This window comes from Budorcas taxicolor, chromosome 10 (genome assembly GCF_023091745.1).
Source record: "Budorcas taxicolor isolate Tak-1 chromosome 10, Takin1.1, whole genome shotgun sequence".
In the NCBI taxonomy this organism is placed as follows: domain Eukaryota; kingdom Metazoa; phylum Chordata; class Mammalia; order Artiodactyla; family Bovidae; genus Budorcas; species Budorcas taxicolor.
Window position 1 is genome coordinate 98,366,290 of NC_068919.1, and position 14,598 is coordinate 98,380,887.

Consider the following 14,598-nt stretch of genomic DNA (forward strand, 5'->3'; position numbering starts at 1 on the left):
TATTTTCTTGACTTTCTCTTCAGTTCCCCTATGTTTTCTTTTTTTTCAAAACAGGCAGATTTTTTTAAATTTCCACAAGTTCTCCCTTGTTTTGTTTTTCATATTATCTGGTGAAGACAGGATCATTTCAGATTGTCTGAGGAACATAGAGGGTTTGAAGGGTTTTTGTTGGTTTGTTTTAAGAATTCTTTTTTGTCCCCCCCAAAATAGGTTCCTATCAGTTTTTGTTTGCTCTTTTTGCCATTTCATTTGTAGGCTCTTTTCAACAAGTCTGGTCCTAATTTAAGAAAGTGTTAGTCACTCAGTCCTGTCAGACTGCGATCCCATGGACTGTAGCCCGCCAGGCTCCTCTGTCCATGGAATTCTCCAGGCAAGAATACTGGAGTGGGTAGCCATTGCCTTCTCCAGAGGATCTTCCCAGGCCAGGGACTAACCCAGATCTGCAGATTGTCTACCATCTGAGCCACCAGCTAAGCCCCTAGTTTAAGAAAAGGCAGTACAAAGACTTAGCTAGAGTTGGGCATGGGCTGGAAGCTTTATCATTGGCAGGTTTTGTTTTAAATAAAGCAGGCAAGGAGCTGCTTTATTGGCCTTGAAATTGCAGAGGAATTTCCCTGGGGGAGCCTTATATTCCCACTAGCTGCCTATATTTTCCCCAGATCATTTGCTGAGTTTCTTTAGAAAAGAGTATTTTTTTTTTAATTAAAAATTTTGTCATTTAAATGTGTGCCTATACCATTCAGAAAAGCTAGTTTTTTGTTTCATATCCTTCGAAATCTTTGCTCATTGCTCCAACCTCTCATCTGTGGGTGCCCCTTTGTTCATTTCACCTGGCTCAGCACTGTCAACTCTCAGATTTGTGTTTGGACCTTGGACCTGAATTCCTATCCAACTGTTTTATGTATCTCCTTGGATACATAGTGAACCCTTTTAAACTTGTCTAAAACCAAACTGCTAACATCTTCCGGACCAATCTGTTCCCCCTCCAGCCCTCATTGTTTTAGTTAATGGCAGCCCTTCCTTTCCAGTTGCTCAGGCCGGAAGCCTGTGCTGTTCTTTCTTTCATGCTTTCTGCCCTTCTCCTTTCCTCAGTCTCCTCCCTCCCCTCCCCCCCCTTCCCTTCCCTTCCCTCCCTCCCTTTCTCCTCCCTGCCATCATCTACCTTCAGGACATAGTCAAGTTCACCCAGCCCTGGTATCTCTGCGTCTGTTGCCCTCTGGTAAGCTGTTGTCCATGACTTGGCTTTGATGACTGCAGCAGTGTCCTTCCTGGTCTGTCTCTTGCAAACTTCCCTGTTTGCTATCTGTTCCCACAGCAGAGAGGGATCCTTTTAAACTTTTGGATCCCAGCACACCCTTGCTCAGAAGCTTCTGGTGACTCTCAAGGACAAAAGCCCTCCCCGATCTCATCACCTTGCCAGGCCCCCCCATTCTGTTCCCCTTGCTCTTCCTCAGACGTGCTTGGTGTGTTTTTCTTTTGGAGCATTCAGAGAAGAGCATGTGTGAGCTGCTTTTGCCCTCTTCTGGGAGTGTTTTCTTCCTGTTGTCTCCGTAAGCTTGCTCATCTCAGGCCTTCCCTAGGCCCCCAGCCCCATTCTCCCTAATCCACTTTCCTAAAACTTTTTTTTCCTCTGTAGCACTTAACTGCCATCTAATATATACTTTATACTTTGATCGTTTGGTTTTTATCCAGATTTGGGGCTTAAATCGCTCACAGTTCCCCCAGTGTCTTGTTTGTGGCTCTTCTGCTGGGCCTCAGCCAGTTTTCATGTGTGTGTTTCCTGTTTCCAGAGGTGGTTGAAACCTCATCTGCTATAATCTGCTCCCTAACCATACAGTGCTAAAGTCATTTTTCAGTGTGTACACTCAGTGTATGTATTTCGTTTACATACACACACTCAAATGCTATTATTGATATGTAAGAACATGTAAAAACAGAGTTCTAAGGAGTATAGAAATTAAAAAATATTTTTGATATAATAGAATTTCTGATTTCCTTTCTCCACCTTAGTGGGGGAAGTGGATTATTGTCTTGATGAACATTTACACTGGTATATGTTGGTAAGAATTTGTGCCATTTTCATGTTCTTTACTTCATTTTTATGGACTCTCCAGAAGGAGAGGCTATAAATGTATATACTTAATGTATATCACTGTGAAAGACTCTTAGTAAAAAGGAGTTTTCATATTCAGAGAAAGCAAGGAAAGTCCCCTCTTCGTGCTGCCCACTGCCTTCCTCCGAGGTAAGCACTGCACGTGCAGACTGGTGTGTGTCTGTAGTCTTAGTATTTTAAAAAATACGTTTGTCCATATCCATCCTTTCTGGGTAGAGTAGAATTCTAAGTGTATTTCTGTACACACATATATGTATCTATAAAAAGAGTTATACCATGTGGGCTTTCTTTGTAATATATTTTGTTCCATTTACTGTATCATAGAAGTATCATAATAGAGTGGTTATGAGTAGGTGCTCAGGGAGACAGACTGCTAGGGTTTAAACCAGGCTCTGCCACTCACTTGCTGACCTTAACCTTTCTTGAGTTCTGGTTTCCCAAGAATATGTGAACTTTTTCTGTTGATGAACATTTACACTGGAGTCTGTGGAAGGATCTTTGCTTACTCTGCATTCTGAAGTTGAGCTGGGCACACGTGGGTGAGCAGGAAGCCTCCCATGGGCTCCTTCTGAGCTCCTGTTTGTTTGTGACCCATCCCCTGACAGCCTCCTGCTCCTCCCACTGCAGCGGTGTCTGCTGCCCCCCAGTGGCCCCTGACGTGCGGGAGTGCTGGGCTGAGGGTGTGCCACGCCACCTCTGTTAGCTGGCGCTCCTGAGGAATGCCATGTGGCTCCAAAGCCTTGTTCACTTTGAAAACTATTTTCTGTATAAAGATTTTGAAGATTTAGGTTAGTTTACAGGTAAGAGTGAAGAAGTAAATAAAGATTCTTATATAAATGTCAGTACTTTTTCTTTATTCTGTTACAGGGAAGCCAAAGGCTGCAGTTCTTTATACAAATTCTTTTGGAGGGGCTGTGGGGAGTCGTGTTCACCATCTTGCATCCTCATATCTTGCACAGCTTATTTGTTGGCTTAGTGAATAGACCAAAGTAAAAACCTTTCTCAAACCATAGCCATGGAGAGAGATACTCTGATGCATTCTCTGAATGCAGGAGACATTCTCTTGGATCGGAAGGCTTTAATTTTGTTAAGATGGTGATACTCCCCAAATAGATCTTGGATTCAACTCAGTCTTTGTTAAAAATCTCTGCTGGCTTTTTTCCAGAAGATGCAAGCTGATTCTGAAATTTATATAGAAGGGGAAAGGACTTGGAATAGCCATAACTATTGAAAAATAATAAAATTAGAGGACTTATATTTTCAAGTTTCAAAACTTACTGCAGAGCTGCAGCGATGCCATCTCCTGGCACTGGCATAAGGGAGTACGTATAGATCGGTCGAATCAGGGTGAGAATTCAGAAATGAACCAGTGTGCTTGTGATCTGTTGAATTTTGACAAGGACATAAAGGCTGTTGATTGGGGAAAGAAGTCTTTTCAACAAATGATGCTCGACAACTGGATAGCCACACGTAAAAGAATAAAGTTGGATCCTTACCCGACACCATATATGAAAATTAACTCAAAATGGATCAGATGCCTAAGTGTAAGAACTAAAATGACAACACTCTTAGGAGAAAGAGTTCAGTGTAACTAAGTGACGTTGGACTAGACAGTGGCTTCTTGCGTATGGCACCAGAAGCACATACAGCTAAAGGAAAAACAGATGAAGTGGGACTTTATCAGAGTTCAAAGCGTCTGTGCTTCAAAAGGTACTATCAAGAAAAAGGCAGCCCACAGAAAGGTGAAAAGGCACCTAATAATGATCTAGCAGCAAACCAAGGCCAAGTCCTCATCGTCTCTGTCTTTAAATTTCCACCACGTCTCATATCAGTACAGTTGAATTCCATCATCACCACATATATTTTTAATAAGGTTTGTGTCTCATTAGAGACGCATGGGTGTGATCAAAGGTCCAGTTAGCTTCCAAATAGTGTCCTGTTACTATTTTCAAGGGGAAATGAAATTCAAGATACTAGATAAAGCGATTTAAAAATAATGTGAACTTGACAATTACGGGTACATTGATGAGCAAAAGTACATTAAGTTCATATCATATTCACGTGTAAAGTACTTTATGTTATATTGCTTATTTACGCCTCAGATCTTCAGTGGCCCTTTTCATATGAGGTAAATAATAGGAACTTCTTGATGTGTTGCCTGTCTGCTTCCAGCCAATCACAAGCCAGAATTGTTCCTGTGTAATAATAGGGTCTGTTGTTGGGAGAGGAGCTGTAAGACTTACAGGACACAGGGGGCTGCATGTTAAAGCTTCTCAGTTGAAGCAGAGAGAAAACTGGTCTGGTTTGTGGAGCATTTTCAGATTTACTTTGAGTTCTGACTCCAGAAATGTACAATCCTATCTTTTCAATTACAGGTTTAAAAATGTTACTGATGTTTAATACTTCTTAAAGTCACAGCCTTAATGATTGCTTTTACTTTTGATGAAAGCTTAGTGAGCTGTGAAAGAAAAATTACCAAATATTAAGAAGGAGAGAATTTTGTGGAAATGTCATCAAGGTTTCCATCACCATCTTTACCAATTTTCTTTTCACCTGGGCCAGTTGACTTAGGTTCCGTAACAAGTTCCTCTTGTTCACTGGATGAGCTAGACAATATTTCCCATCTTTTAAGGAAAATATCAACTGATATCAATGAAATTAAAGGGATGAAAGCAGCAATTTTGACAGTGGAAGCAAATCTATTTGATCTTAATGTTAGAGTGTCACAGAATGAAGCAAAAATTTCATCTTTGGAGGTTAAAATGAGTGAGTATTCAACATCTGAAGGCAGCAGACAGTTTGAAGATCTTCAAGAGGAAGTAGATTTTGAATCACAGTCAAGGACTACGGATGTAAAAATAATTGGTTTCCTTAGAAACATTGAGAAAGGTAAATTTTTAGAATGTGGTCTCATTGGGTAACTTGACTATAGTTTTCATATGGAGGCAGCAGGTCACAGAGAGCTTGAATTTTTCGTGGACCTTTGATGACAAAGTCGTGCATGTGATTTGCCTTAGAAGCCTATGCCTTAGAGTCCCATCCTTCTTCATGGAGCTCTAAACATAATGCTTTGAAAAGGTTAGGAGGTGAAACAAAACTTGAACTGTGAGAGCATGGTCTTCTTGCATCTGTCTATTTTGTGAAATTGCTTTAAAGTGTGTAATTCTGTCATTGTCCACTGTTGATGCTAAAGAGACCTGTTAGTATTTGAACTGGAAGAGCATACTCCCTGTAGCCTAATTGCATGTCAGTTTCCCAGGCAGCCCTTCAGGAATACAACTTGGCTAAATATCTGTTTTGGGTCAGCTCCCGAGGATTTACTGGATTATCACCCATGGTAATTTTGGAAGAAATTAACTTATTTTGGGGAGCAGGGCACATCATTAAGGAGTAATGTAGTGTAACTTATATTTAAAAATTTGGCAAATTTTAAACTTTTTAAAAAACCTCTTGATGAAACATGATAGTCGGTAAGCAGCTGCCAACTTAACACGCTTGCGCTGAGTGAGCAGACTGTCCTGGGAAACTGACGTCATAGGCTTACTAAGCGTTAGCGTGCATGATCAGAGAAGGCGACGGCACCCCACTCCAGTGCTCTTGCCTGGAGAATCCCAGGGATGGGGGAGCCTGGTGGGCAGCAGTCCGTGGGGTCGCGAAGAGTCGGACATGACGGAGCAACTTAGCAGCAGCAGCACGCACGATCTTACTGATAAATCAGTAGTGTTCAGAACCCTATCAACTACCTCCCTTCCTACACCGTACTGTGTCACTTCTAAGTCAGCAAGTGAGGCCCGAGTATCTGCTAGGCTGGGGGCGTTTGGAGAAGGATGACGCCCTTGCAAACCTCAACCTGAAGATAGAAAAATCAGTTCTGTGTCTCTCTTTTGTTTTGCAGTGTAACTGAGAAAAGTGTGAATCCATTTAAGAGAGAATGCTCTAGCTGTGTGTCTTTTCTTACGGGACCTCTGAGTGCTTGTCCCGCGTTCTGTGGTGTCGGGCCTGGGCTGCAGCGCTCCGAGTGTCCCCTTCCCTGTGCGCTGCTCTCTGTGCCCCTCTGGGCCTCAGTGTGTCCTTTGGGAACTCTGTTCTGCGGTGGGGCTGCCTCACCTGCTGAGCGCCCAGCAGCAGAGGAAGACCCTCCTCGCGGGGATTTTGCCGCCGGCTGTCGCCCGTCTCCCAGGGAGCCAGCCGAGGGCGCAGGCAGCTCCACCCCTTGGCTTCCGCAGCCCTTTGCCTTTATCACTGTGCTTCTCTCCAGTCGAAGGAAGCCAGCTTCCAGACAGGGAGAACCATGGTCGTTTTTGGTTTAACCTGAGTACAGGTTTTTGTCTTACAGACCTTTGGTCTAGGATTATTATTAAATTGTATTGTGGAAGCTTTAAGTTATTTTAAAGACTTTCAATTAGGAACCCAGAAAGATTATTTTGGTCTTAATTTCTGGGAAGCATATGAGCTGCTATTGTTTTTTTTTTAAGCATAGTGAAATTTTTAAAATTTATGTTCTAGGAACTCAACAGAGGCAGTTGTTATCCCGATTGCAAATTGATCCCGTAATGGCAGAAACTCTGCAGATCAGTCAAGGTTGGTACTAATATTAAATTTTCATTTGTAATCTAGCATTTTTCAGTTGCTATTTCCATTCCTTACACCTCATTTAATGTATCCTGTATCTCTTAGATTGTGCCCTAAGATGCTACATTAACATCTGTGAAAATATTTTAGGGCCAGGAGTCAGGATCTGCATTTTCTTCATGCTGAGTGGTGTTTACATTGTTCACCTCACATGGAAATTTGCTTCCTCTGACACCATTTCACCCTAGTCCCTAGAAACCGTTGGCTGCTCATGCTGCTGCTTTAGGGACCTCTTGAATCCTTACCCTGCTTTCCATCGAACTTTCTCCATTGCTCTGAGCTGCTTTAGTGTCCTCTGGCCTGTAAAACCTTATTCTCACTTCGACTTCATGTTAGAATATCGTGGCCAGGTGTTTACCCAGAGTGTATCATTCTCAGAACTGCTGTAACTTGCTTACCTGTCTCCCTGACCCCCAGCACACACAGGCACATACCACTGGCCACCTCAGGGCCGTGGTGAGCGCCTTATTTACATCCCTGTTTTCAGTGCCTGGCCCCGCCAGATGCGTGTGAAGTGCTAATAACTGCTGAATAAATGAGGGGCCATTGGATCCCTGGAGTCTTAAATTCAGATCCTTTTTTTTTTCTGTTTCCTCTAAACCTGCCTGTTGTTGGAAGCTCTGGTTCCTCAACTGCTCCGTATCGACTCCTAACTGAATTTTCCTCACCTGTGTTCAGGACTCCACAGTCAACGACGATATTCCCTTACCCTTCCTGGCCTTCAGCTCAGAAAGGCGTGCTTATTCTCTCCAAGGATTACCTTCTGCCCAGATGCCACATCGTACCCAGTTGGCAAATACTTTGGTGTTGACACCCTTCTGTGGCTTTCCTCTCTCCCTCTCTGGTTTCTCCCTCTGTCCGTAAAAGTGCTGAGATGCACTGCATCCTGGATTTTGCCCTCATTTGCCAGCATTCCATTGTGTGTCTGCATAAGAGTGCTTTCATTCACGGTGTTCAGTAGCTGAGGTCAGTCACGTTGCATTCACATCATCTGTGCTTGCACGGTTTTTGTTTGCTTCACTTCTTTTCACCCACAGTGCACGTACTGCCCGCACCCAGCCACGTCCAGGGTCATGAGTGAGCACTTTGCCTCCCCCCACTTCCTGTTATCTCTGAGAGCCCTTTTGGTCCTGCGTATCCTGTTTATTTTTTTAATACCCTGGCTTTATTTCATGTCCTCTGTACTTTCTTTTTTCTTTGAAGATATCAAAGGTGGTTTTGGACATTTTCTCCCCTCCCTTCTTGGTCTTGTTTTCCCCAGGTGGTTGGTTTTGATCACTGTTTTTCACGATAGAGGTTCTCAGATGTCTGAGGATCCTTGCTTGACTTGTATTTAAGAGCGGGGCGCTTAAGCTGATTGGCCTTTTGGGTTCATTAATTAGAGGATGAGGTAAGGGACTTTTGACTTTTGAATGTGGGTCCTGCAGTAGAAGAGTGGCTTGTCTGGCCTGTCTGCTTTGGCGGTGCTGTGATGCCTGTGTCTGTTGAGTCTTTTAGGTTGGTCGGCTTTTCCAGAGAAAGATCGTTCAAGAAGTAGATTGGGTGCCAGGGTTCTGGGAGCTCAGTGGGGACGGGACTGAGGGAGGCACCTCAGCATTAACTAGTGTGTGATGTTTACTATACACACACAGAGACACAGACACACACACTCTGAGGGAGGCACCTCAGCAGTGACTACTGTGTGATGTTTACTACACACAGACACAAACACACACACACACACACACACACAAACACAGTTTTCAGAATGGTACTTCTTTCAACATGGCTGGCATTCATTAGTCTAGAAACCCTCTGTTTTTACCTTTTCAGGAGTCTAAAGCTCCACTTTGCTCCAGGGGAGAAGTGGTCAAAGATTATCAGAAAATCTAATTGCTTTTTACAGTTTTAATAGTATGCATTGAGTTAATTTTGCACCTTTTCTGTCAGACCATGATGCTTCATCCGTAAGCCTCTTGAGCAATGTTTGACAGGAAAGCGTATCTCCAGTTATTCCAAGTGTCTTCAAGGGTCGCAGTAGGGGAATAGCTGTGGTAAGAATAACAGAAAAGAAAACAGAGAACACAGAGTTTAGGAAGAGCAACCTGCTTCTGCTGTGCTCTGCCTTCTCCCAGCCCCTCGCAGGCCCCCTTGTTGGCCTGGGAAGAAGCTTGGGATCCATATTTCTTCACTGTTAGTTGAAGACTCAGCTTTTAGAGATCTACTAAGTTAGTTTTCTCCTTTAAAATGTGGTTATTGCCCCCGACGTACCATGTACCCCCTGCAGTGGATGTGTAGACTCTTAACCACTGGAGCATCAGGACAGTTCCTGGTTATCTCTTCTTTTATAATTATCTTTTTTGTGAGGTGTTTTTTGTTTTTTAATTTAACCGTTTACTGACATTTTATTAGAGTTTCAGTTCAGTTTAGTCACTCAGTCGTGTCCGACTCTTTGCGACCCCATGAATCGAAGCACACCAGGCCTCCCTGTCCATCACCAACTCCCTGTCCATCACCAACTCCTGGAGTTCACTCAAACTCATGTCCATCGAGTCAGTGATGCCATACAGCCATCTCATCCTCTGTTGTCCCCTTCTCCTCCTGCCCCCAATCCCTCCCAGCATCAGTATTTTCCAGTGAGTCAGCTCTTATGAGGTGGCCAAAGTATTGGAGTTTCAGCCTCAGCATCAGTCCTTCCAATGAACACCCAGGGCTGATCTCCTTTAGGATGGACTGGTTGGATCTCTTTGCAGTCCAAGGGACTCTCAAGAGTCTTCTCCAACACCACAGTTCAAAAGCATCATTCAGGGCTCAGCTTTCTTCACAGTCCAACTCTCACATCCATACATGACCACTGGGAAAACCATACCCTTGACTAGATGGACCTTTGTTGGCAGAGTAATGTCTCTGCTTTTGAATATGCTATCTAGGTTGCTCATAACTTTCCTTCCAAGGAGTAAGCGTCTTTTAATTTCATGGCTGCAATCACCATCTGCAGTGATTTTGGAGCCCCCCAAAATAAAGTCTGACACTGTTTCCACTGTTGCCCCATCTATTTCCCATGAAGTGATGGGACCAGATGCCATGATCTTCGTTTTCTGAATGTTGAGCTTTAAGCCAACTTTTTCACTCTCTTTCACTTTATCAAGAGGCTTTTTAGTTCCTCGTCACTTTCTGCCATAAGGGTGGTGTCATTTGCATATCTGAGGTTATTGACTCTCCCGGCAATCTTGATTCCAGCTTGTACTTCTTCCAGCCCAGCATTTCTCATGATGTACTCTGCATAGAAGTTAAATAAGCAGGGTAACAATATACAGCCTTGACGTAATCCTTTTCCTGCGTAGAAGCAGTCTGTTGTTCCATATCCAGTTCTAACTGTTGCTTCCTGACCTGCATATAGATTTCTCAAGAGGCAGGTCAGGTGGTCTGGTATTTCCATCTCTTTCAGAATTTTCCAGTTTATTGTGATCCACACAGTCAAAGGCTTCAGCATAGTCAATAAAGCAGAAGTAGATGCTTTTCTGGAACTCTCTTGCTTTTTCCATGATCCAGCAGATGTTGGCAATTTGATCTCTGGTTCCTCTGCCTTTTCTGAAACCAGCTTGAACATCTGGAAGTTCACAGTTCACGTGTTGCTGAAGCCTGGCTTGGAGAATTTTGAGCATTACTTTACTAGCGTGTGAGATGAGTGCAATTGTGTGGTAGTTTGAGCATTCTTTGGCATTGCCTTTCTTTGGGATTGGAATGAAAACTGACCTTTTCCAGTCCTGTGGCCACTGTTGGGTTTCCCAAATTTGCTGGCATATTGAGTGCAGCACTTTCACAGCATCATCTTCCAGGATTTGAAACAGCTCAACTGGAATTCCATCACCGCCACTAGCTTTGTTCGTAGTGATACTTTCTAAGGCCCACTTGACTTCACATTCTAGGATGTCTGGCTCTAGGTGAGTGATCACACTATTGTGATTATCTGGGTCATGAAGATCTTTTTTGTACAGTTCTTCTGTGTATTCTTGCCACCTCTTCTTAATATCTTCTTCTTCTGTAGGTCCATACCATTTCTATCTTTTATCGAGCCCATCTTTGCATGAAATGTTCCCTTGGTATCTCTAATTTTCTTGAAGAGATCTCTAGTCTTTCTCATTCTATTGTTTTCCTCTATTTCTTTGCACTGATCCCTGAAGAAGGCTTTCTTATCTCTCCCTGCTGTACTTTGGCACTGTGCATTCAGATGCTTATATCTTTCCTTTTCTCCTTTGCTTTTCGCTTCTCTTCTCTTCACAGCTATTTGTAAGGCCTTAAGAGTTTCAGGAGGATGCAAATGTGTGGATTCAGCCTGTGGTCCTCACCCAGGAGGTGTCTCTAACTCTGCCATCTGTCTGCTCTGCCTGTCCCAGACCACGCTCGGGGTGACGAGAGGCTCGTGTCGAGAATAAAGCTGTTTTCTGTGCACACCTCTCTGTACTCTGTGATGTGTAGCCCTGACGTTCCCATGTTGTCTTCCGTCTTCTATCTTTGGTCTTCTGGGACTTCACTCTCTGTTTTTCCAGTAGTTCCTTTTCCTATTCAGTTCCCTTCCTCTCCTGCCCCTTAAAATGTTACCTTTATCCTGTGTCCTGCCCTGAGCGTTGTTTCCATCTCGTCCGTATTCTTCCCAGATGCAGACTAGTAGAACTGCTGTGTCCCTCAAAGCGGGTGCTGAGGAGCCGCAGCCCGCAGACCGCATGCTGGCCCCTCCGTCTGCTAGCTGTCCGGCCGCGGTGAGCCAGAGGAGAGCTCTGAGTGCAGCCCGGCAGGGACCTGCTTCCTGGGCTCCCTGTGAGGGCTGAGGGAGAAGATAGCCATGCTGAATATGGACCGTTCACCGCATGTTCTCAGTTCACCATCAGCAGAGACTCTGTTTCTTTCTTCTTTCCTGCTCGTAATAATTAAATCTGAGTTTTCAACTTCTTTGTGAACAGCTGAGAGTCCTGCAAAGACCTCAAGCTAAAGAAGTCCACAGTTGAAATGTGTCTTTGCCCGCTGCTAAGTCTGCGCTCTGCCCTGTCCTGATGCGTGCTCCTCCCTCTCCTCCTGTTCCCGTCTGCGTCTCTCCTGCCCTTGCAGGGGGAGCAGGTTGCCTCCTTCCTGGTTGGCAGTTTAGAATGCGCGTGCTGTCACTGGTGGTGCCCACGTGAGTGTGGAATGTGTTTCCTCTCCTCTAGGTGTGCAAGAGGGTGACAGCGTGGGCAGCAGCCCCGTGGGGCTCCAGTCCATTCCTGCCACTGTCTGTCTTTCTAAAAAAACCCTGCTCATACCACTTCACTGCTTAGAAAGCCTGGTTTACTTATTACTTCTCGACCAGCATCCAAGCCCATTGGCACAGGGGCGCATACAAGACCCTGTAGGCCTCCAGCCTTCTTGCTGCTTAATCTGTTCAGCCTGCCCTGGGGTCCCTGCGCTCTTCTGTTTTCCCTTTGTGTAGCCAGCGCAGTGCTCTCAGGATCCATTTTACTTAGTGAGCGGCCCTGAGTCAGTGTGCTCTGAGCTGTGGTCTCCGTTGCCTGTTGAGGAGCAGAGCTGCTCCTAACGTTGGTCACTGACGCCTGCTGCTGCGTCGCCGGTCCGTGTTCTGGGCTCCAGGTCTTGGTGTATTTTATAAAGTAGTTGAGCTTGAAAGTTATGTTGTAGGTGATGTGATCTGTGGCTGCTTGCATTAAGTTCAGTGTTATCCTTGCTATATTTTTATCAATGTCTATTCATCTTACAATTCTTTTTCAAAGTAGTCTGTCTTCAACCAGGCAGAAACTATGCCACTCTTACTGTTTTCATCAGGGTGTGTGCTGTTCTATAAGTGTGCAAAATGAACAAAACAGAGTTTAGAAAGAGTTTTTTAAAAACAGCCTTCGTATCATGATTCTGGGGTACATTAGGAGTCTGTATTCTTTGTTTATAGAAAGTATCATTGTACTTTATATTGTTAATAACATCCCGTAGGTGCCTCATGGAAGAACCTTTCTTCTCTGCTGTAGGCAGGAAGTTCATTAGAATGCCTTGGTAATACGCTGTATGAGCAAAGGAATGTTTGACTTCTTTGAAAAGATGTTTGGCATAGAATTGCAGCCTTATTCCTAAGGAGAACCATTGTAACTTTCCTTTAAAATAATTACAAATATATAAAGGATTGACATTCTTCTCACGTGTGTGATGTTGGGAATGCAAGTTATATTCAAAAGTAAACATTTGTGGCCAATTTTTTTGGCTCAGATTACTATGACATGGAATCCATGGTCCATGCAGACACGAGATCATTTATTCTGAAGAAGCCAAAGCTGTCTGAGGAGCTAGTAGTGGCAGCAAACCAGGAGGCGGGGATGAAGACGGCAGATGCCCTTCGGGCCCTTTCAGGACACCTTGTGCAGACACGGTAGATGGCTTCTTTTTTTCGTGTAGCTCGTGTGTTGATAAATAGTGGAGGTTAGCCACCAGTGCCCAGCTCCCTCCTGCCCGTCCCAGCCCCTAGTGTAGACGCTGTATTGACTGAGAAGTCAGGCCGTGCATCATCTGGCTCACCCAGCTTTCAGAAAGTTCAGTTCCTCTTTCTTATTCAGAAATCTGTTATACAGATAAGTCAGTGTATGATTTAGCTCTCTTAATAAGATTATTTTCTTTATGCACGTCCAGGAAATGAAATTTTAAAAGCCCGATGCTAAGAGCTAGGACCTCTCAATCAGAGAGTTAGCAGACTGGGTTGGGGTGATCATCGCTGTAGGTAATGACTGACTGTTCTGTAAGGAAACAGACGCAGGCTGATAAACTCGGTGTGAGTAGAGAACGGCTGGCTCTTGTGTTCTGAGCATAGGTGCCGACTTCTCCATTTGTTTCCACATGACCCTGTGAGGGCCCAGTGGGTGCCGGGGTCAGGGCTGAGGGAGGGCACCCTGAGGGCAGCCTGAAGGGCTGGTGTCGCCACCACAGTGGTCGGCCCTAGTCGTCGTGCGTGAGCAGGAACCCACTAGCCGTCCCTGGGAGTCCTGTCAAGGCTTGTTTGTTAGGGAGGAAACCGCAGACCAGTCGGGGCAGTGGTAGCTTTTTGAAGAGCGCTGTAGGAGGCTCGGCTTTCTGTGCGTTTCCCTAATTCTGTGGTATTTTCTATCTGTCTGGCAGAGATCTTGTACAACCAGATAAACCTGCGAGTCCCAAGTTTATAGTGACGCTGGACGGTGTCCCCAGCCCCCCAGGATACATGTCAGATCAAGAGGAGGACATGTGCTCTGAAGGAATGAGACCCGCACAGCACCCTGCAGCCTCACACGGGGGACTCGCGGGCCTCCTCCACCCGCAGCAGTTGCACGTGCTGAGCAGGCAGCTTGAGGACCCAGATGGTAGCTTTGCAAACGGTGTGTGGGGGCTCAGCCCGCCCTCTCAGGGTGCTGGCGTCGTGAAGGACGTCCTTGCCGTGTGTCTCTACCTCGAATGAATATTGGTTGGAGGTCTTTTATTTATAATTTGGTAGTGGCCTTTATACTTCTTCAGACAAAATGACCAGTTGAATTTGAAACTGTTTGTCCTTTGTGTGTGCTAAAATGGAGTGCCACCATAGAGGGCAACAAATACCTCTCTGTGATGCTTGTTAAAGGATGAATTCTTGCTTGGTGCCTTGTTTACCCTTTTTTTTCCCATTTAGAAACCATGTTATATTCCCCTGGAAGCAGCAGTAGTTGGTTACACTTGTAATTAGTAATTAACTGGACAGAAAACTCTATTTGGATTTTGATGTTATTTCTACTTCAGTGAAATTCCCTTGAAAGGAGTTTCTTACCTGATACTTCAAAGTACTTCTTGGAGGTTTAGGAAAAAACCTTTTGTTTACATTGATATAGAAGCATAGTAGT

General features: G+C 44.5%; 1 protein-coding gene across 4 annotated transcripts in view; it reads left to right on the top strand.

Annotated features, from left to right (window-relative positions):
• The window catches only part of ZC3H14 (zinc finger CCCH-type containing 14), a 39,686-nt gene that overhangs the window by 19,488 nt on the left and 5,600 nt on the right, over window positions 1–14,598 (top strand). The window contains exons 10-12 of one of the 4 annotated variants that reach the window (XM_052647243.1): window positions 6,620–6,694; window positions 12,971–13,130; window positions 13,871–14,103. The exons of 1 other annotated variant lie outside the window; for it this stretch is intronic. In XM_052647243.1, coding sequence (XP_052503203.1) covers window positions 6,620–6,694; window positions 12,971–13,130; window positions 13,871–14,103 — 468 coding nt within the window. The remainder of the gene's footprint in view (window positions 1–6,619; window positions 6,695–12,970; window positions 13,131–13,870; window positions 14,104–14,598) is intronic. 2 more of the 4 variants (XM_052647244.1, XM_052647245.1) reach the window with 2 other exon arrangements.